The sequence below is a fragment of the Melospiza melodia genome, chromosome 3 (assembly GCF_035770615.1).
Source record: "Melospiza melodia melodia isolate bMelMel2 chromosome 3, bMelMel2.pri, whole genome shotgun sequence".
Classification (NCBI taxonomy): domain Eukaryota; kingdom Metazoa; phylum Chordata; class Aves; order Passeriformes; family Passerellidae; genus Melospiza; species Melospiza melodia.
The window spans coordinates 67,396,273-67,420,122 of NC_086196.1; the positions used below are offsets into that span (position 1 = coordinate 67,396,273).

General features: G+C 41.5%; 1 protein-coding gene across 2 annotated transcripts in view; it reads right to left on the reverse strand.

Moving 5' to 3' along the window:
• EML4 (EMAP like 4) overlaps positions 1-2,382 on the reverse strand; it is a 147,347-nt gene extending 144,965 nt beyond the window's left edge. The window contains exon 1 of one of the 2 annotated variants that reach the window (XM_063152099.1): positions 2,281-2,382. In XM_063152099.1, coding sequence (XP_063008169.1) covers positions 2,281-2,374 — 94 coding nt within the window. In that variant the 5' untranslated portion in view covers positions 2,375-2,382. Of the gene's footprint in view, positions 1-1,467; positions 1,583-2,280 lie in introns of those variants that run through there. The other variant, XM_063152103.1, reaches the window with a different exon arrangement.
• Between the last annotated feature and the right edge of the window lie 21,468 nt (positions 2,383-23,850).

Here is a 23,850-nt window from a genome sequence, read left to right on the forward strand (position 1 = left end):
TCTAAATATCGACCTCTCTCGGGACCAATAGTGCACGAGTTAAAAGCAATATCGGTGCGCTTTGATATGGTGATCAGTTCTTCTGCTGGGTTAAGAGGTTCATAAATATTAACCATGGCACATTTGCATATGTCACCCACAGGCACAATCTTCCCTCGGAAAACTGGGAACAGAACCCGCACAATTCCTCCATGTGTCGCTTCCTGATCCCCAGATCTGAAATGGCCATAGCAGTCACTTGAGCAAGGACAGTATACCTGGCCAAGAGCCAAGCTACCAAAGCATACTGTTAATTATGGTGCACCAGTTTGGGTTGGAGAGATGCCCAAAATGCTGGAGTTGACATTTCAAAAACCTGAAAGGTTGGGATCACACTCAGAAGTATTTAAATGAGTCAATTTTTCCAGAAAATTGAGAACTATTCACTGTTACTGCAGATTTTACGGGAGTGACGTAAAAATAAATTAATCTTATTTTTAAGAGGCACAGATTTATTATTCTACAAGAGATGGAGTGAGTTTGATTACGAAACGCCTGCAAGAGATGCAGCGGCAGTGAATACGGTGAGAGCAGCAGGTAGGCAGCACTGCAAAGCCGATGGTCTTATAATTTGCAGAAATGGAAACTTACATGGTTTACAACTCTAACATTTGAATGTATATTCAGTTCACACGTGTAATCAGCAACACCTGGTAGCACACGCAATCTGTCCCCGGAAAAAGTAAAAGACTAGGCTGATTTTTGCTTCAATAAGCTGGTGGGAATTTGCCGCAGCCTTCATAATACTGAAAGCAGTGCAGCCTATCAGTTTTCTGGCAGCACTTACACGAGCAAGCAGTAAATGTTTTCGCTCACGCCACGGCTCCGGCAGAGGAACCTGCCGCCCTGGCAGCCAGGAGCTCGGCTTCCTCGGGCGCACGGACGATGCTCGCACACCGGGAACTGCCCCGCTACCATTCCCGCGGATGCCGCCAGCGCCCCCAAGTTTCCAGGGGTGCTGCGCTCCCTCGGAGCCGCTCCGAGCCGGGACAGGGCAGAGCTGCCCGCGGCTCCCGGCGCGACACCGGGCCCGCCGCACCCGGACCGACGGCGTCCCTCCCACCCCGCAGCAAAAGGGAGAGCCAGAACTCAAAACAACATTTTTAAAAACCCCAAACAACCTAAGCCAAACCATCAGCCCAAAGGCAAGCAACTAGTTCTGGGGGAGCGCAGACCCACGGCGAGGGAAGAACAAAGAAGGCAAGTGCAGCCGGAGCTCTCGCAACAGATGGTTTGAAGCTGACCAGATTTCGCGCTGGCATCCCCTCCCCTCCCGCCGCGGGCGGTGTTCGCACTCACCGGCCCGGCCGGCCCCGGGCAGCCCCAGCCCGCGGCTCCGGCATCCCCGCCGGCCGCAGGTGCGCGCCCCGGGCCCCGCCGCGCTCGGGCTGCCCGCGCCTCGTCCCGTCCCGTCCCGCCGCCACTCACCCAAACTCCCGGCGAAACCGTCCATCTTGCGCGGAGGGAGGCTGCTGCCGGACCCCGAGGCGAAGCCGCCGTCGTGCTCGGCCGGGACAGGTTCATTCACCCGCGGAGCGGCGGCAGGCAGCGGCGGCGGCGCCGCAGCCCGGCGCTCGCAAGCCGCCCGGGGCAGCGGCTCCGGCGGCTCCCCGCGCTCGGCGGCGGGAGGCGGCTCCGGCGGCTCCTCCTCCTCCTGCCGCTGCTGCTGCTGCTGCTGCGGGGCCGGCGCTGCCCGGCTCCCTGTCTGCGCCGCGACCCCAGCACGGCGGCGAATGCCGAGCTGCTCCCGCCCCCGCCAGCAGCGCCGCCCCAGCGCCCCGTGCTGTCGTGCTTCCGACTCCGCCCGCCCTGGCAGCCGCCGCTTCCCCTGCGGGCGGGCCGGCCCCGCAGCCGCCGGCGGGCAGCGCCCCGCGCCTCAGGCCGGCTCCCGCGAGAGCTGCGGGCGCGGGGCTGCGCGGGAAGGACCGGAGCGGACGGGACGGGACGGGCTGGGATGATACGGGCTGGGACCGGACGGGACGGGCTGAGCTGTGGCCGGGGAGCGGCAGCGCCGGGGCCAGCGCAGCTTCCCCGGCGTGGGTCAGCCGGGAGCAGCACTCGCTTTACCTTCAGAAGCTTGTGCTGTCGGAAGGACTGTGGGTGGGTTAATTGGGCGACTTAATGTAACCACGCCAGCAGTCACAACAGATCTTGTTAGGTGAATCTCAAAACTTTCGTTTAGCTAGCTGAGGGAAGTTTTTGCTCACTGATGTTAAGCCAGAGGAACTGTCATTTCTTTACCCTTGAATTTCTTATAGCTTGGGCTGCATAAGCAGTCACTCCCGCTGCTCCCGGTCAGCCGGGTTCCTGACCGTCCCCTGTAGCTTCCAGCCATGTGCTTGATGTCGGGGGAAAAGAGAAAGTAGGACCAGAAATTCGAGTCAGCCATGCTACGTACTATCAAATCGCTCAACCAGGGCGATTTCGTGTGTTAAGCAACATCATCGAGTTACATGACGCACTTTCTCCTTGGTCAGGAAAAGCTCCGTGCCCCTCGCAACATCCTGTTTTGCCATAAGTGTTTCGCTGTAATGCACTCCGGGCGAGTGCCGCCGTTCCACAGAGGCGTGGGTAATTGCCTCCCGAGCACGGCCCTGGCATCTGCAGCTGGGCCCGCTAATGACAGCCTGTGGATGCTGCTCAACAGGACTGGGGAGCACTCGGAGCTGGAGAGCAGCACAGACCGGCTGGAGCAGCCCACATTTCCCAACACTTTCCATCCACTTAGGCAAAAGCATCGCTATCTTGCTGATCTGCAATATTCAATAAACCCAGGAGCTCTGTGCTTGCTCACATTAGAGAAAAGCGCCTTGAAATTTTTCATCAAAACCTAATCTCCACTGGATTTTCCAGCAAATTTTATTGAGCAGCTGCCACAGCAATGAATTTGAGTGCAGCTGCCAGCCAACTACATTAATAATCCATCATCACACATCCTGTAGTCTTGTCAGAAAAGATGCCCTGTGTTCGATCTGCTATAAATGAGCCACCATTAGCTGCCAAGGTCCGGTCTTAATTACTACCAGGTGTTAGAGTTGCTTACCTGCACTTGGAGTGTGTTGTAGGATGGCTCTATACAGGCTGTTTTCATGGGCTTCTAGCTATGAGAAATGGGGCCTGCAGTCAGTATAGTCCAGTCAAAATTCCCTTTACAATGCTTCATTTTACAAACAAAGGCAAGAAGAGCCAGGCACTACAGCTCCAGTCCTATCTCCCCACCCCCCATTTATTGCTTGCCTCAGGGCAGGTTTCCAAGATGCTCAGAGCATTGGGAGAACACAGAGAGAAATCTCCTCAAGCTAGGAAAGGAAAAGTGCCCTGGGAATTCAGAACCTGTGCACAATTTTCTTCAGGAAAAAAGTCCCTTTCCCAGAGACAGAGCCTTATGCAAATTCTTCAGGTGGGACTTGTGTGCATCAGATGTGCTGCTTTGTTAAACAAAAAACCCCAACCAAACAAAAAGCAAGCCCAGCTGCCTTCTTCAGCTCTTCAAAACCATCCTTCAGATACATCCATGAGTGAGGTATTGCAAATATCCTTACATTTGTGAGCATTGTCTCTATTTTGTAGACTGGAAACTGAGGTTCAGAAGTGAAGATGGCGTCACAGATCCTTGTCTAGATGTTTAATCCCTACTGAAATTGGTTAGGAGCGTGAAGGAATTGCTTTGATTAGCTGGCTTGTGCAGAGCTTGCATGAAAGTATACAAAAAGCTTAAGGAGCTGCAAAGGAAACCAGTTCTCCATAATCTTATATTGAACATGAGTATGGTACTGGAGTACTGTTGAAAGCCCAAAATTTGGCTCCAGTATTTTAAAGGTAAAGCTGCAGAGTTAAGGAACTGAACAAAACTGAGACTTTTGGAAAGGAAATTTACTTCTATGTGACTTGATATAGGAATTTCTGAAGAGCAAACACTATGCAGAACTTAACAAAATATGGCAAACTTCAGCTTTTAAATTCCTCTGTTAAATTCTTCAGTCTAAGCCAAGTTCTATATGTAAATTTAGGTGGGGTTTTGACTGAAGCATTTATTTATTGATTGTCTTTGTGGTGTACACAACAGATGGAATTGCAGTATAGATAATACACAGGCAGAACTTCAGAAAAATAATGTGTAGTAAATACATATATGGCCCATGTGTATGTAATCTTTAACAATTTTAATTGGCTGATGAGTGCAAGAACTTACATAAAAAAAATTATCTTATTTGTGCCTATTTCAGACAGGTACTGGCAAATTATTTAACATAGCTGTAAACTGATTAACACTATGACTGTTCCAGGTGCAAACCCTAAGGAAAAGATGATTTCTTACCTCTAGTTTATACTAGAGGTAAGAATACTACTAATGTTTGACTTGGAGGAGGGAGGAATTGTGTATTGCTTTAAGGGGTTTAACTTCTGTTTCTTTGTTGATAGTGATTCAAAAATGTGACCCAGAGAGTTGTTACAAAATTTTAACAAGCTTAGTTATTGTCTCCCTCTAGTTTGTTTTGATGCAAAGAAAGATAATGCTATTCAAGATTGGAGTAAACTTGGAATATCCCATCTTAACTTTCCAATGAGCTAGACATCCAGTGCTTTATTGCACATATAGATAGCAAACTGAGAAAGATAAATGTGATACCACAGAGCAGGACTTTTCCATCAGTTTGACAGGTTCACAGTTTGGGAGATCTAAATTCTTTTCTGCCGCTCTGCCTCCCCCTGCATTGCAGCCCAACCCCTGGGACTCCTGCTGGTTCAGGAGGCAGCTGGACCAGTGCTGGGACAGGCAGGGCCTGAGCTCTGCTTCTCAGAATAGCTGGTGAGCAATGAGGCAGTGCCCCAGCTGCACTAAATCAGCTGGGTGCTGCCGGCTGCAGCAGGCAGGGCTGACAGACCCTGGCTGGGCACCTGGACGTGCACAGCGAGTCTCCCTCTTACCACAGGGAAGCTATGGAAAATGCAAACCCCAGAAGGAGGTCACCCTGAAATACACACATTCCAGAGATATTTACACAGCCCTTGAAGGAAATAGGCTGCTTTTTCCCCATTGTTTCATTTCTGTGGCACGTTTTCCTTGGACTGCAGGTTTGTGAACAGCACTTCTTGCAAGAATACCTATGTCTGTCTTGCTGGTTTTTAGAATTGACATAGTTTGGCAGCCTTCAGCCTGGGAATTGTTTATAACCTTCTGGTGGCTTGAATGTAAATTACATTTAAGCATTTTTCCACTGAGGAAACATAAAAATTATTAACAACTGAAAATTAAATTACTGAGATTCTTGTACATGAAGTTGGGAGCCTGAACCTGAGCCATTTCATCTTAGTGTTTAGAAAGAGAAATGTACTTCCCACAGGACTCATCTTCTCCCTCCTGCAGTTTTTCTGGTGCACCTCTTCAGGGTGAGTAGCAAAAGCCCAGATGGAAGTCAGAAAGCCTGGTCTGATCCAGCTCCCAGAGTCTGATCCTGCCTCTCTCCTGTTCTACCTGCAGACCTAGGAAAAGAAGAAAGGGTGATGCTGTTTGTAACCAGCTGTGCCCCACAGCTGGTGCTGTAATCAGTGTAGAGTTTCTCCCCATGCTCTTTTGAGATGGTGTCCTTTGCAGATAGGTGGGTTCTTTAGGATGCCTTGTTTTGAAGATCAATTTTGTTGGCTTGCCATAAGGCATGGGATACTGTTAATTCTCCCAAGTGAGTCTCAGGTACCCAGGGGTCACTGATGTAAGGGAAAAGACTTGATGCCTGACCTAGAAGAAAATTAAATTAGTTCTTCCTGATTTATAGAGGTTACTTTTCTAACCTTCATCACAGAATCTCTGGAGGTTTTCTTTCTGGGCTGGGATTTCGCCTCCCCCAAGAAGCAGCCCAAGGTTCAGTGCCTCTAAATTACCCGGGGGCATGAATCAGCACCTGTAACGCTGAATGGGCTGGAAGAGCATTGTCAGGAGCTTGAGGAGAACTGAGAGAACTGCCAGTAAGGCTTCTAATTATGTGTTTTACAGAAATATGAACTAGGATTTTTAAAATGAGGATGAATTAACTGCTGTGTCTATCCTCATTCATTTTGTTAAAGACACCAAGCTGCTCCTGTGGAATGCATTTAAGAAACCAAGTCTTTCCAATATTGCTGGGTACATGCTTCCTGCAATTTTTATAAAGTAGTCCTACAGGTCTGATGTTAACACATGCCTAAGCATCTCCTGATCTTCCCCCATTGCCCTTAAAAAGGACAAAAATTGTCCTCCAAAACAAAACTATTAGAGTTTGTCAAAGGCTTCCCAGTGGCTAAGTTCTGTTTAGGTAGATTTTGTTTTTGTAGTAGTAGAATGGATCATAGTCTTATTTCTATAGTGCTACTGCTTCTTTGCTGATAACATAAAATCTCATAGAGGTTGACTTTTGCAGCTATGTAGAGCTGATCTTTGTTTCACTTCTGCACATTTAGTTTTTCTTTTTATTATTATTGTTATTTCATCACAATGTGCAAAGTTGTTTCCAAATGTTCGGAGATGTCTTCATTTAATAGGACAGATACAATTTACTGTCAGTCAAAAAAGCCAAACATTTTTAAAAGATAGTAATGATTTGTGAGAGTGTCCATAATGGAGACTCTCACAATAGAAATGGCTTTATTTTGAGGATGTGCTAAGCATCCATATCCTGAAAAATCCATCTTACAAGTTGCTTCTTTGTGTTATTATCCCAACATTTCAGTTCCAAGCCATTAATTACACTTTCACGAGGACAGCATCATTTCCTGGGGTGCTATTTAAAAGTGCATTTTGGTTCAGGTGTAGAACCTACAAATCTCTGTTAGCTTATGCTAAATTTCCCATCATTACATTAATGTGTTTCAAAAAATAATAGTCTCCTACAAATGTGACTACTGAGTATGAGAAAAATAGCAGAGCTCTAGCGCTAATTCATTTACCAGCCCTGGTGGGGAATGAGCAGATTCAGTGTGATTCCTAAGCATTTAAAAATTGGCAGAATTTGAGCAGAGATAGTTAAAACCCTGCATGCACAATACATTTTTTTACTCATGAGGGGAAAGGCTTAGCATTTTAACTAGAGAGAAGCTTAAAAATGTTATTCTGCAGCTTTATATCAAGCTTGTATTAAATGAGGAACTCTGAAAAACATTTCAGAAATCTGGCAAAATAGAATTTATCTTCCTTCATCTCTCCCTAATTGGATAAGTGGTCTGGTTTGTCGTACAGAATAGCACACTCAAGTTGTTTTCTCAAATTAGTGAGCTCCTCATGAATTCCTACCTTGGTCCAAGTGCTATAAAAGTCTAATGTCTTACATAAGTGCTAAGTTAAGGATTTAGCTGAGGCATAAATTGGTGTATTGGCTTTGTATCAGCCATTTACATTAGGGTGCAGTTTATTCTCTGCCTCAGGAAAAAATGTGCTTCAGCTTGCACTCAGGAGCCCTATGATGAGCTCTCAAACAATCCCTTTTCTGTTCTCCTTGCTTAGAAAAATTAGGAATAAGTAAGGCTAGTAGGTTAGTGATGTTAACAAAGAGTGCTAACTAGTAAGTCTTAAAACTGCTGGAAGAGGAGCTGATTTTTGTGACTGAGAAGTTTATGGAGATCCCCCTTGGGGACAGAATAAATTAGTGTAACATGTGGAATTTATTTTTTTCCCCTGAGTGTTAAAACATCTCCTGTAGCTTTGCATTTTATGCAGCTCATTTTCCACAATAAGAAGCTGCTCTGCACAATAAGCTGTGTGCTGTCTGTAAATAAATACAGATTTATTTCCTACAGATCCTCCTCCCTCGGTGCAGTTCTGGTTTAGCTATTACTGAGCCTGAACCATTTGTCAGGGGAAGGAAGTGCCTGCAGAGAAGTGATACATTGCTCTGTAGTTTCTTGCTGTGAAGTGTTGATTTTAAAACAGGCTGGCAGGCTGCAGCCCACCCCATAATAAAGAATGAACAGACATGGTTTAGGAGGTTTTGTTTGTCTTTTGTCCTGTTGTTCTGCCCAGTTTAAGGAATCTTGTATTGTCTTTCAGCTATGCCATACTCAGCAGTAGGTTTAGCTCTTAAGTTTGGCCTTGTCCCCTCAGGATTCTTTCCCATTTCCATTTCTACCTTTTTAAGGTGTATCCACCATCCTCTCTTCTGGTTATTAGCCAGCAGGACAGGTGTGTGATGCTTTCCTTTAGGAATGATGATGGTAGCACCCTAATTCCGTGAGCAGCACAGTGATCATCCTCTGTTCTACAGGCTGAGAGCACCAACAAGGGTGTCAGTGTAAGACACAGGCTGGAGAGTGAAGACCAAAAACAGGTCAGCATGGGCTAAACTGAAATAAAGTGCAAAGAAACTCTACTACCATCCAAAAAATAGTAATTTTGCAGTAATGGCTACCTATAGATAACTTGGTTTGAGGGCAAGGCTGTTCTCTGCATACCAACAATGTACAACTGAGCTTTTGGTTGTTGTTATTTTCCTATCTGCAGTATCAAACATTTACTTTTCTGCCCCAGGAGAAGATGTAGCTGTAGGAAGAAACTTCTGCCAGGCTCAGGGACACACAGCATTCAGACGGGTCATACAGAAATCATGTATCGTTTGCAAAGTCTAATGAGGCAACTGATTGTGTCTTTGTGAATTGATAATATTATTATCAGCACAATTAATCAAGAAAATATAATTCTAATCTTGGCTTCTTAATGGTCATCAAAACCATTCATCTTAATATCTCCTGCTTTGAGAAGACCTCCAAGGTCATTCAGGCTCATAGTGGAATAGGGACAGTGATAATTGATCTTTCTATGGGTCACAATTGTAAAGGCTCAAAGAGGAAACTTCAAACCTGCCTTGCACTGTGGTTCCTGGTCATGGATCCCTAACAAATGTAAGCAGGGAGTGAGCTATTCTGTAGTCAAAGGTTATTACTTTATTCCCAATAAGGCTGTCTCAGGCATGCAGTGCACAGTTGCAGTGAATGAGCTCATATTTACCTGTGCCTGAAGAACAGTTAATGAAGCACATTTGTTTTCATTTCCTTTACCTACCCTACATTTACTAATTATAGTTCCTAATTAATGAAATCAGCGGTTGAACTTTGGCTTTTAAAGCACCAAATCCATGCTGTGCTGTAGACAAATTTACATTCCATTTATGCAAGTCATCCAATTAAAATTTAGTCATAGAAAGTATATAATACACCCAAATGAATACATTATTTCCCTATTAATCTGCTTTCTTTGCTTTTCTGTAGAAGTGAAGAAGCTTTTCCTTTATCCCAAATGGGAATTCATATTAAAAAAAAAAAGGACAAAAATCCCCAAACCCAGCCCCCAAATAGGCAGCAAAACTAAAAGAAAAATTTATCTGGTCCAATAAGTAAATGAGAATTTTTAAATCAAGAATTGTTAAAAAGAAAGCTCTCCCTCTAATCTTCCTTTTATGACTGCATTTAAAAATTGAAAAAATGTGGTAGGGGAAAAAGTAAATTGAAATTTTCCATTCCACATGAAAACAGCAGATGGCAGCAACACTGACTGTGCGTCCAAATCTGAGGTTTACCCTCTTCACTTGGGTGGGTAGGCTTTGAATCATTTCTTGGCTAAGAGCTCATCAAATTGGTCCTGAAAACATAAGAAAGCAAAAAAATCTACCTTCTTTCAGGCATGTGATCTCAATGTCTGTGATCTTCCTCCTGGAAAGGCATTTCTTGGCTCAGGTCTCTCTGGACTGGCACTGAAGTATCCTTTGTCCTTTTATGTGATTTGTAATGCTTGGGAAATGGTGCTGGAGGCAAAGGTGAGTTCCCAGAAAAACTTGGGGTTTTGTTTTGTTTAAAATATAATATTGGTGAATTAGGACATTTGTCCTTCAAAAACATGGTGCTTTGACAAAATGCTCCCAGGGTTTACTCTGTGTACAGAGAATGTTTTAGGCTGGAGACAAGCTATGAGAGAATTGCTTCCTGAGCATCATGTGATGCATAAATGGTGTCACAGGCAAAGGCAATGCTTCTTGTAAGAGGAAGAAAAATGCCATTCAAAAACGAATATTGTTGAAGTTGTGAGACCGGCATTGAAGACAAAAGTTTCATTCATTCATTAATTCATCCTTTGAACAGCAACCAGTGGAGGTGGGATTTCCACAGGTAGCTCAACATGGGCATTGGGTTGTGCTCCATATTTTCGGAGGTATAACATGTTTTAAGGAAATAAACCTTAAACTATGAAGGGCAAGTTTCCTTTAGGACTTCGTAGGTGAGGGAAACAGGGACAGTACAGGGTCAAATTTGGCAAAAATTGTCTCAACCATTCCTGCAACATTATGAGTGGTGTTTCAGGCTCTGTATACTTCTTTACCACACTTCAGAACAACCAACTCGGTCCTCTTCATCAGACATTTCTAAATGTTTTTAAATGTTTTTTTTTCCTCTATACTCTGCCAATCCTTCCACAATCTTCCCTTCTACCATGAGATAGAAGAGATTGTTTGGCTCAGACTGCCCTGCCAGGTTGACTGCCTGTTCCAGTCCCACTTCACATCTGTGATACTCTGAAGGTTCTTTGTTTCAAATTAAAACACTAAAAATTCTAATGGCTTCACAGTGACCTCAAAGTTCCAGTGCTCTCTGTTTCTGTGTAAGCCTTTTAAAGGTTTCCTCTCTCATTCTGTATTTCTGCATGCTTGGGTTGAAGTATGCGTGACACGGAATGACATTTTCATTTTGAAGAAAAGATGCACCAAACAGATTATATTGGCTATACATACTATTTTCCTCTGCCAAATTTAAGGATTCAGAGATGTCACCAGCATTTTCTTCATGTGGAAAGCCATTGTGAGCAGCTCCAGCTGTTAGTTTTTGAAGATCAAAATCTACTTTTTTTGAAGATCAAAATCTACTCTTTCTACAAAGTCTGTCAAACCAGAATCTTGCTGGAAGAGGACAGGTGGCAGCATAGGAATGGTGGAATTTACAAATCTCTCATGTTTTTCTAATTTCAGTTTGATTGCTGGTGTATTTTGTACTTCAAGTTATGTTCTGAAGCCCAGGAGATCAGCACTGAATGCTCTTTTTGTCACGTCCCCCCTACCTATGTCAGCCTTCAGAGCAGGGAGTGCCAGTTACCTGCACTGACCATAAAACTGGGAAAAACCATTTCCATGGCACACCACACCAGGGGACTGGGTGAAACGATGGAGTCTGCCCAAATCTTTTACCAGCATGGAAGAGGGGAATGAGCATCCAGTTCTCTGCTCTAAGAGGAGACTGTAAAGGTACCAGATGAGTGGGAAAGGCAAAAAGCATCAGGCAGTAGTACACCTTAGTTACTAGTTCAAATAGAAATAGCACTACATGGACTATAAGGGTTTCAGGTAAATGAAGCAGCAGGAGTTTGATTGTGATGGCAGGTGTTTGGAAGAGCTATTAAATTACTCTAGCTGGTTCCACATCAGTAAAAAAAGTGATTGATTTTGAGGACTGCAAAAACTGTATTGTCAAGCTAATAAGGTGTCAAGAAAAATACAGGACTGCAGGAACAGGGAGGAAAAAATGTGGAGGAAAACTTATTAATTACACCTCACAACTAGAGGGATAGACCAGCCTGTCCTTAGCAGACATGGAATCAAGTTAGTAATCTTTTTCTTGACTTGTGTGCCTTATGGGTTTATGTACATAGGAGGAATTCTGCTGAAAATATGCTGTTTTCAGCAGAAAGTGAAGAGCTGCATTTGAATCATCTTTGTAGGTAGCCAAAAGAAATTACTTGAGAGCATTTTGAGTGTTACTGCCTTTCCTCAAGGTCCAGAGAGGAGTTGGAGGGCAGGCACCAGTTTCATACTCTGTTCATCCGTCCCTTGCTAGCACAATTGCACCAAAGAAAACCAAAATACTGCCAGCAGCAGTGCTTTATGCTCTTTCCTACTCCACCATGTCTCTCTTATTTAAATGTGGGGAGTGAAAATCCTGCTCAATAACATGTGTCTCACAAATGGAGGAAAACTACGTGATGCATAGGGACTTTGACAAAAAGAATCTAATTTCTCCTGCAAATTCATTGTCTTTTAATAAAACAACCCTGGGCTTTTTAAACACAAATGGTTATCTGTAAATATCACTGGAACCACATTATAGCTGGAGTGTAAGAGTATGGAATAAACACATGAATGTGCTTATTGAATGTAACGTGAATATGCAATATGAATAAAATTCTTTCAGTGTACTTGGAATTGGCTGCGTTTTATTTTTTCTCAGCATTCTTCCTGCATTTAGTTTCTGTATTGTCTTTACTGGTTGTTTAAACAAATTGGTCTGGATTTCATCTGAAATAAGCCAAGGAGGGCCATATATATATTTTAAAAGAAAATTACCTTTTTAGGATTCCTACTGCTTGCTATATGATTGCAAGTACAGTTTATCCTCTCATTTCAGCAGAAAAATTTGAATCACAACTGGAATACATGTCTCAAGGAGAGAAACTCCACCAGCAGTGAAGCCCCTCATCAAAAATTGTTCCTAGTAGTTTTAAGAGTGTATTAAGGCTTGGATTGATTTTGTAGTGACTTTGGTTTGGTTTCTTGCCATTATTCCAGAAAACACGAAGATCAAAGAAAGAAAGACTTATTGATTGGCTCGGATCTGGTCAAAAACTAGATTTGTGTCTTCTAATGTAACTAACATTTTACAGATGGCTTGGTTCATGTTAAAGCTAGGGATGCATGTAGATTGAATTATCAGAGGATTAGAACCAGCTGCATTTAGTTTGAAAATATTTTTGTGCCTATTCTGTCCAGCAAAGCACACAGAGCAGACTCTTCTTGTAAGAATTACAGCAAATGCCTAAAAAACCCCCCATGGAGAATAACTGAGAGTCTGCCCCTGTTTACCACTGGTTACATTTTGTTCAAAGAAACCATGCTGTACGTGGCTGAACTCCAGAGTTCAGGTCCATATATCTCATCCTTGACTGTGAATTAACAATAAAAAGGATCAGTTCTGAAGAATTTAGTTGAATAAAATTAGAATCTAGCCCAGTAGCCAAAGGAGATCCACAAGACACTGGAAGTGACTTTCCGGTTTCCTGCCTTACATTTTGAGCACCTTCATAAAGGGATTTGGAAAAATGTGATTCTAATTTTGTAATGTTTTGCACTGACTATGCACATCTCTAAATGACTACACCAGATGCAAAACAATGAAGTATCAACACCAGTGAACAGTGAATTCATCTGCTAGAAAAATTATACTTAATGATTTACTTCTTCGTATTCTGAATATTAAAATCTTTTCATAATATCTCAGGATACACAGAAATGTCAAACAGAACAGCACTAAAACTCAAGATTTTCAGATGAACTAGATTTACCCCATTTTATTCAAATTATTTAAAGCTCTTTGAAAATACTGTTAAAATAAATCTTGTAATATAAAATTTATAATGTAAATAAATTTATTGATATATATCAAAGATATGTATCATTAAAATACTGGCATCCACATTTAAAGCAATGTTACTACCATTAACTAAACAAAACAAAACTAGATTTTCTAGTGTTAGTACTAGGTAATTTATCCTATTCCAGGTTCTTAAGATCATTACTTTTGAAATAATATGAAAAACAAGGATAAATTCTTGCTTTGAACGCTTGAAGTCTTTTTTATGGATGCCCATTTACACTGAAATTATTCTGGATGCTCATCTGCAAGGAAAATAATTTGCTGCAAAATTCAGAATTTGTTTGATAAGTTCTCTTTGCATATATGTATCTGATTTTAAAATAATCATTAGTGATGCTTAGTAAGACCAGTTAGTTTTTAAGGGTGATTCTTTCCATACTTATTGCATGGGGTCATCCCAACTAAGAAAGTTCAGGCTTACTAGGAAGAAATGCTTCATATTTTTATTGAATTGAGGGGATATTTCTTTGCAGAACTTTCTTCCTGGAGCAGATCACTTATGGTAAAATCGGTATCCTTCTTCAATGCATGTTTTTCCCATAAACTGCAAGTCCCTTTACAGCTTATGCTGATGCTTCTGAGAAATCAGGCTTTGTCTTCAATAGAGAGCCAAATCAATTACTAACTTCTCATCCATAAAGTTTATGTTGTGGGCCAGGCTCCTAAAGTCGAGTGCAATTTTGCATCATGTACTATAACTATAGGGCTTTATTAAAAATCTAGCTTTAATCTTGTGTGCCTGTATTTGTACATCCAAGGAAAATACAAATCAAAGTCTTAAGTCTCTCTTCATCTTGTCTTGGCAGTCTTTTTGCATCACACATGAGTGTACAGATGAAATCCAGTTTATCCAGTTAAGCATCTCTGCCTGGTTTTTGTTAATTACCTTTTTAATTCTCAGCAGTGGCAAGTACAGTCTGACTTGCTGCAGCAAACTCCAATGAAAAGCATTATTCAGCTTCCAGGAGATTCCATTCTGAAGTCCTATTGTACTTTTATTCTTGAGTATTAGTTTAAAAGGAAAATATGGCTCTTAACATTTCTCAGCTATACCAGAAATGTTAAAAGGCATTTGAGCCCAGGGTTCAGTAAAAGCTTCCATACACATGCAAAGATTTGTTTCAGTTTTTGCTTGCTAGTAGTTATTAGTTTTAATCATGTGTCTCATCGACTATTACCAGGCTTCTACTCACAGAAAGAAATCAGCTTGCAGAAGTCTTTCACAAATATGTGTGATTTTATTCCCTTTTGGTCTGTTCAGTTTGCATTCAGCTTAGGTTTTTGAGCTTTCTTTACACCTGGGGATATGGAAATTGTTTTAACTGTTACATGAGATTCTCTTGTAATTAGATATCTTATTTTCAGGACTTTGGAAAATACTTATAACTTAGTAATCAATTTTACAGAATTAATAGTTTATATTAATAGCAGGAATAATTATATTATGCATGTACAATGCATTAAGCCTTGTGTTTTAATATTTAATATTCTATTACATACATGGTCTTTTATTAAAGTATACTCCAATAAAAATCTCTAACTAGGGTATACAGTGTTTTCTAAAATGCTGATGTCTCAAAAATAAATGAGTAAATAAATAGACATCCACAGAACTGCAGCAACTTTCAGAAGCTAAAACTGCTGCACAGTGTTTCTATGCTGAAATTACCACACTTTCTAATTTAAAAAATACCTTTGTCAAGAGAATAGATCTGATCTAAGATTTGGTGGCAGAGCACTTAGAAAGAGAGAGCAGGGATCATTTAAGTGAACATCAACCTGGACCAAGAGCTGATCTCTCCTCAGCCTCTCCTGGGGCACCCTTAGCAAGCAGCCCTACTCCACATCCAGATCCAGTGGGGGGATTCCATCTCTTCTTCTTCAAACAGTCATGACTGTGTGCATGAAAAGTGGTCAGCAGCAAGGAAATACATCTTGGCTCACCAGTGTATTTTTAAGAGCAGATATTTCAAATTTTGTGTTCCAGCCTTTAAAAAGCAAATCAATTAGTGGAAATAATCTTCCTGATTGGTCTGGAGGTTTGGTTTGGTTTGTTTTTTTCATTCTCAAACCATTGACTGACTGATGGGTCACATAAATAGGTCTAAATAACAGCTGATGTAAATTGAAATATTGAAGAAAGGAAAATGATGCATGATATTTTAGCTTAGTCTGCTAATGTAAGTATAAAGTAGTAATGAAGAAATTTAAATAACAACTAAAGATGTATTAAAGAACAAAGTCTAGGCCAGCTCTTCCTCTATTAACTTGCCAAGACTGGAAGACTGATTTTGTTTTGTTTTGTGTGCACTAGGCTCTTGGGACAGCATCACTTAATCATGTCCATGAACCTCCCAAAACCTGGCTGACAAACATCTCCATCCCAAGTGACTCACAGCAGAACCTAATTGTGCAGAGAGGTGTCAGGGAACATGCAAACCACATTTCTACTGCCTCAGTTTCAGGGCTAGCCAACATCTTCAGTGTAATAAACAGTCATAAAAATAGATTTGCCTGATGTTGATTAACTAGAGGTTTTATTGTAAAGTAAAGCATAATGATTCAGAATATCCATGCTCAAGAAATTGCTTCACTGATTGTTTCACTAAGAAGGAAAATGGAGAATAAAGAAGGCCAGGTTGCACAATATAAAGGCTTACATAATTACATGTATTGTTAAATAATAGTGTATTATGTGATGAAATTCTAGATTTATAAAATGGACCCCAAAACTAACTGGAAACTGGTAATGCTTGATAGCTTGTACATCTGATTATCTACAGAGCTGATCAGTTTTGCCTACGGAATTCTCTAGGTACTCCTTTGCTGTTGCTGTTTTCTGATTTGGGGTTGTTTTTGTTTGTTAAATTATGATGCAACATTTTCTGGAGTATTCACAGATTACAGGTATTTTCCTGGTAAGGTTATATTTCTGAGTTGTGAAATATAAACCTGTGGATTTCCTGATGAAATTTGCCTGCAGGATACCCTATGGCCTTCCCTGCGAACCAAGGCAATAGAGACAAAATTCTCAGACACAAACTGGTAAGATCATAGTGAAAGAGAACAGGTAGGAAGCGTCAGGAGTGTTACTGGGGAGCAGAAAGGTGATCTGGAGAAGGAAGTGTGCTCGCTTCTGTGGCAGCAGCACTTCATCTGCTTTAGGGGCAATGTTGTGCTGCAGCTGAATCAGCTCTGGAGAGAGCCTAAAAGTTGGCCTGGGGAGGTCTGGAGGCTGAATTGAGCTGGGAGCCATCAGCAGAGCCACATCCATCTCTGCTCACCGGTGCCACTGAACCCTCCGCTGACTTTGTGCTCCTGCAGCAATATCTGTTGGAATAATTCAACAGGAGCACAGGTTTGTTTTCAAAAACTACCTGGAAATAAGAACAGCACACAATTTTTAAGTCTTTTGCAGAAAGACCAAATGTAAGGTCAAAAATGAGAATCTGTGATATAAATATGGTAGTGAAAATGGCTTGGTCCCTGCTCCCTGAGATCACTGACAACTCCTTTTATGCTAACTGAAATGGACTTTGGATGGGACCTGGTAATAATTACAGTTCAAAATGTCTGGCACTCTTAGGAAAACAGGTGGATGAATCCATAACTAAGCAAAAAATGAACTTATGCATATTTACTGTGGACAGCTGCAGGCAAAATCCCAATGTTTTAACCCTATACAGCCTTTGTTATGTGCCTACATTCCTTTGCTCTGACCACCTGTTATTTATCAGTTGCACCCCACCAACATTGCCTTATGAGGAAGAATTGTCTGTGATTGATATGGACACCATCCATGGCCTTGCCTGAGGGACTCCCAGGGAAGTCAGGGACATCTGGTGTGAGAAAGGACTACTGCTGCCTGCAGGAGTGCAGCCCTTGAGTCTGGATAAATACATGTGGAATAAATACATGTGGCTCCTCATCACCTTTTGAAAAGGACAAATTTGCATAGTAAGAGGAAGAAGAGCAAAGACACCAAATCTGGTACCACACCCTCCTCCCATGAATGTGTTTTTCCAGCCTTTCTTGAACCAGTTAAAACTACCAGGTGAGCATTTAATGAAATGTGGCTTAATATTGTTAATCAGCAATTGTTTGAGGTAAGCATATTCTGCAATAAACTGAAAAAAAAAGAAGCAAGGACTGTGTCTAGCACACATGAGCAATTTTCATGAAAAATCTTGTCTTAGCATTACAGTTTTACCAAGTACTTCATTATTTTCTCTGCTTTGCTGATTTATAAAGGACTGATTCCAATAAAAGTGGGAGGCAAAACTTCACTTACTCCAGAAGCAGAAGGCTCAAACTTTAAAATATTCCTTTCACTCACAATTACTGATATATGTCTCATTAACCAATATACCATACAGAATTTGAAACAGACATTCTAGAAGATTTGGAAAATATCCTTGTATATTTTCCATAGCTCCTTTATGCATCATTAAATTACCACCTACTCCCACTAAATCCACTGACATCAATCACAGTCTTTTGTTGTTACTCTCAGAAGGTTCTGCATTAGGCCCTAAAATTGCCCTTGAAAAATATAATTAAGGATGAAATCCTTATTTCTTTGATGTAAATAACAAAACTTCAGTTTTATGTAAGTGTTAATGCCAATGATTGCAAAGAAATGAAATTTAATTAAATTTATATAATTATATCATTTTGTATGAAATTACTAATATTTCCCTATTATTTTCTAAAAGAGATTTTTTGTTTGTTTGTTTTTCTCAGTCTGCCAAGACAATGCTGGGATGGCCATCAATTGTCAAGATAATCTGAATCTCAGTAAATACAGTTGGAGTTTCGCATTTCAGGCAGAGTGCTGTGAATATGAGAAGAAAATAACAGAGGAAGATTTTAACACACACCTCCTAATCTGTGTCAGTTGAATTTATTTTTCTAGGTGTTTACCTCCACTGAAAACCCACTGTGACTCAGCCTATGCCCTTTCGTTGTTTGAATAAATGTCTTGGTAGAACACATTCACTCTCTTCAAACTTCCAAGCTTCTATTTATCATTACAGTTCCACCTGTAGTTGATAGGCTTAGTATAGAATTAAAATCATACCATGGAAGTTTAAAGTTACTTATCCTTTCTTCCTCCCTCCTTTCCTTCCTTCTTTCCTGAACTCACAAATAAATACCAGCTATAAATTTACAGTATCTGTTTGTTTATATTAATATTCACAGAAATCCCTGCAGTCCTTTGGGTGTTATTATCTTGGGTGGAAGAATGCTCTTCTTTCTGTGTTGGCTGTCAAGTCAGGTTTTTAATCTTCCTTCAAAAGAGGAATTTATTCTTCACCAAGAACTATGTAATGTATTTCTAAACCACATAGAGTTTGGTTTTAGTGGGACAATTTTTTATTTGGAATAGGGTTGAATTAGAGCAGGATTTGCATGAAGAAGACATGTATGATCCTTGAAAACTATTGCTGGGTGAATTCTGCATTGAATTAAGGAATTTTGCAGTTTTACTACTTTCTGGAAAAATTACTCCCTTTCATATCCTAGAGCTCTGTGTTCCCACCAGTTCACTTTACCTGCATTCACACTCACCTTAGTCCTTTCTCTTCACTGCATCATGCTGAACCCTCCTCAGGACCTGCTGGGACACATGCTTTCATCTGGGACAAGGGTGTCATAGCAGTTTAGAAACAGGCATTTCTCTGCAAATTGCCTCTTCCCTCCCTCCATCACTCTGTTATGGAGGGCAAAGTCTTGGATTTATGTATTTATGGGAAAGCTACCACTTTTACTTTAAAAAGTGGAATAAGGTATGTCATATCCATTATGCATTAGGGGTGTCTGGGCAGAGAGTTAGTGCTGGATAATTGGTGCTCTATAAATTCACATTCTCCATTACTGTTCATATCCTCCCTTTGTAGCCAGACTACAAGTATGAAATCTCCATAATCATTTTTCACAGTCTTCTGCCTAGATGTAATAACAACAATTTGCTTGGCCATATCTTAACTATTTGACATTTTCCTAAAGCTCCCATTCCTAAAGTTTTTTTTTTAATATAATGACTTCTAAATCCTCCTAAATATAGATGTTATCCTTATTCTCACATTAAGACAGGTCTATCTGTGATTAAGAAGTTAACAGATAATGTTATCTGGCATACACAAAATGTTAGCTGGCAGAAGAAAATGTTACCTGGCAGAAAGAGCTGGGGAGATAATGGGTAGATAAAAATCTCTTTTCCTCTTTTGCCATTGTAATGCCCTAATCATGTCAATGGATTCCCTGCAACAGCAACCTGAGCTTTATTCCTAAACCACTGCAGGAAGTGTGGCTGAACAATAGATCCCTTGTGCTTACTCCAAACTGGCAAATAGATGGCAACAACACCATCAGATCTGCCTTGCCAGCTAGCTTCAAGTAGCATTAAAAATTGCCAGAATCTGGATCCACCTCTGGTGCACACAAACCTGAGTGCATTTCAGCAGCACATAGTGCCAAACCAAAGCTATGTGTTTATTTGCACTTCCAAAGTAATTCTCATTTCCCTTATAGACTGTGAATGTAGGGATTGTTCTATTTATCTATGAAGAAAATACTTTGCAAGAACTATTTCTATGCAAGCAGAGTAACCACAGTTATTATTTAAACAATGGGATCTGGAGTTTAGATCTGGATGAACCAGTCACACCATTAATTTCTGTTTTCAGATGAAATGGATAAAATTCTTGGAATTATTTCTTTCTTCTAGTGGTCTTTTAATTGTCCCTTCATTATTTTGTAAAATCTTATGTTTGAATTTGAGAAACTTCCTAAAAAATAAACTTCAGCCCTGCTCACTTCATGCTGGCATCCTTTGTAGTTTTCAGTGCTCTCTCCTGTGAGCCCTTGGAGAGCTGTGTAATGTGTTTAGCACAACAGAGTGTTTTCTTTTTCCTGTGCTTTGCTTGTCAACTGCACATTACCTTTGACTTTCCATGTCTCCAAGCACATTGCAGACGCAATTTAGTGCTCTCTCCTTCTTATAGCTTTCCATTTGTTACACAGAGGAGGCAACAAATCGTTCCTTCACCATGAGATTCTTCCCTTGTCAGTCGTGTTCTTTAACAGAGTTATTTGCAGCCTAAAAGGGCTCCTGGTCTCCCTGAGAGGCAGCAGAGTTTATTTCTGGCTCAGCCACTCTTCCACACAGTCATGCTGTCAGTTCACTGCAGGTGCAGGAGGTGGATTTCTGCACAGGCAGACCCCAAGTGAGAAAGAGACACCCGAGCACCAGCTCTTGGTGTCACTTCAGCAATGCCAGCCTGGCACCTGGCTCCTGGCCCAGCAATCCCTGCCTGGGACACTTTTGTCTCAGCCTACCCCTTACTCTCTGCAATTCTTCACTTACAAACCCCCACATTGTCCCTTTTATGAATTTCTACAACATTCTTCTTTCAAGACGAGCAGTTTCAAAAAGAATTTTTTTAGATGGATTTTTTCAGAAAGAAGATCCAAAAAGCATGTGAATATAAACGAGGCAAATTTGATTACTGTTTGGAAAGTACATCTTGGTACAGTGTGTGGCTGTTCTTATCCAGCAGTGTCATGCACAGACAGAGGGAAATCATATGTATTTACAGAGGGAGAAAAGTATTTGGCTGCCTCCTATGCTTTCAGCAGACTTTTAGGTACATTAGCTAAAGAGCGTGCTATATTCCTTTCCAATATTCTGTGGGCCATAACAGCCACTTCCTTGTTGTTTCATGGGTGAGCTGTACTGCAGGCAGGACATCCACATTCCTGTAGCTGCCTGTGGAAGTGCTGCTGCATCAGGGGTGCCCGGGGGAGTTGGGAGGTTGGTGAGGAGCCCATGGTGCCGTGACTCTGCCCGAGTCCCTGCAGTGCCAGGGCTCTCCTGAACGTCTCTGGCAGCCTGCTCACTGCTCAGCTGTGTGGAGGCTGCCCCAGCTCTCTGCCAGCACTGCCTCCATCATGCCCACTGCCTCTGCAGCACTTGGCTCTGGTGCCAAAATGTGCTCCTGAGGATCATGACACACATATATGTGAGATGAGAGAGACACTTCCTACTTCTCCAACCCAGAGCTTTTAGGATCTGATTTTGCTCATCCAAAAGTGGGTGTTTTTTCCCTGTTTTTTTCTTCCCCTCATCCCTGTTGTCCATCAGAACTGAAGCATGAGCAGAGACCCTGCACAGTGCCAGGCTTGCAGGGCTGAATCTCAGGACAAGGACCCTGCAGCCTCCCAACCCCACCATTTTGCAGAGACATCATTTCATTCACAAGAGACACATAAACAGAGGAAATGGACCTTATTGCTCCTCTCTGCAGTGCACACGCGCTCCAGAGCAGCCAGACTATGGCCTTCTGGTTTTCATTAGGACTAAATGTTGGAAGTGTGGTGTGCACTTTCCAAAAGGGGCATATTGTGTATTTAATTTATGAAAGTAAAGAAGAGAGAAAGAAAGACTCTTTTTGGTTCTAAATACAAGAACTGGGGTAGCGTTGTGCCATGTCTTCCAATGATTATTAGCAAATGTCTGTGTAAATGCTGTTAAAAATATATTATAAAAAAAGTGTGATACTGTGCAGTTTGTAATGTGGGTGTGTACAGAGTCTTATTAACATTTCTTGATAAGAAGGATATATACCTCGTGGGAAAAAAAGCTGTAGTATGTGGTTGCTATTTCAGTTCTGAAGTCTTGATATTTTTAGCACCTTCATTTTTGGAATAACTTCTACCAGAGCTGCATGAAACAGAGATACGTGCAGAGAATGCATGAAAAGACTTATTTTATTTCCACTGTGCACATGTACTGGGCTGCACAGTACAGTGTGTGTATTGGGAACTGGCTTAGAGCTGAGACTTGGCAGTGCAGGAGTGTCCACAGGACAGATAAACCAGCAGTTTGTGCTGACAGACCCTGGGGTCTGCCTACAGAGCTGTAATGACACCTTACATGTCAAAAATAAAAAAAAATCAGTAGAAACATAGGCTGACATAAACCCAATTCGTTCCTACTTTGTAAGGATTTAAATAAAGAGTAAGTTCTTTTTTGATCCAGTGAGGTTAAAATCCAAATTGCAGAAACGGACTATTCCTATGTAATAATGCCTGCTCTGTGTAAGCCTCTTGCAGTGCAAAGGCAGGGAGGTAATGATTAAGAGAGCAAAAAACCACAGGCAGAAAAGTGATGAACAAAATCCAACTACAATTACTGGGGGAAAAGAGAACACCTCTCTTCTTTCAGCTGGATCTTCTGTTGCCCAGCATTTGTTCCTTTCTTTACATGGGCAGCGTCCTGAACTACAGGCAGAGCTACTTCTGGAGAAAAGGTTTCTTCCCTAGGAAGTGCCAGAATTTCAGCATGTGAACAACATGTCCCCTCAGCTCAACGGGGACTGAAGCTCAGGCACCAGCCCTATGCATTCAAAGGTCCAAAAATCATTAGGCAGGTCTAAAAAATCACAAGATAGAAAAATACCAGCTGTGCAATTCTTTCCATTTGCTTTGGATTGTTGGAAGTTTTCAGTTTTGCTTCCACTTTTCTCTGTAAACCCGAGGGCAAGATAATTTTCAAGTGAAACCTTCAGGACTCTAGAAACCAGAATTAAAAAAACAAAAATAACAACAAAAAACCACCAAAACCAAAACCAAAAAAAAAAAACCCCCCTCCAAAAAAAAAAACACCCTCCAAAACACAAACCAACAAAACACAAAACTTTCAAATTGTAAGAGTTAGAAATAATACACCCAAAACATTACAAAAATAGCTGAGAAGGATTGGTTTATTACAAGAAGAATGGAGAAGGAGGACATCAAATTAATTCCAGAAGTTGATATTGCTGATGTGATGAGGGAAGGTAAAGGACAATATAAGTTCCTAATATGACACGTATGTGTGCAGTCAATGTATTGTAGGGATGGGAGGTTGCCAAAGACCTAAAAAAGCATACACAGAGACACAAAAGCATTTCTGTGAGAGCAGAGCTAAGCATCTCTCTGCAAATTCTGGAACTAATCATGCAGATTGTATTTCTTTCTTCCTTAATCTCGTGGTAAAGCAGATTGGGTGTTAGCTTGGGAAAGAAAGCCTTGCTGCCACCATGAAATAGTTTTAGGTTTCCTTTAATACTTTACCTCCCTCTTCCCCTTTCATTGCAGGAGCTATAGATACAGGCAATATTTTTTCTTTCTCATTCTTTTGTTCTTAAGATTTTATGTGCACATTCAGGGACGTTGGAGGTATGTTTTGTAACTAGGGGTGAAAGTTCTTGGATGTTGAGAAGATGATGTGAGTCTGTAATCTCTGTTCTGTTTTGGAGGGAGGATCAGTTGTTGTGCCCAGGTGGGCTTACCTCTAGTCTGTGCTCCCACGAATTTTATCTGCTTGTCATT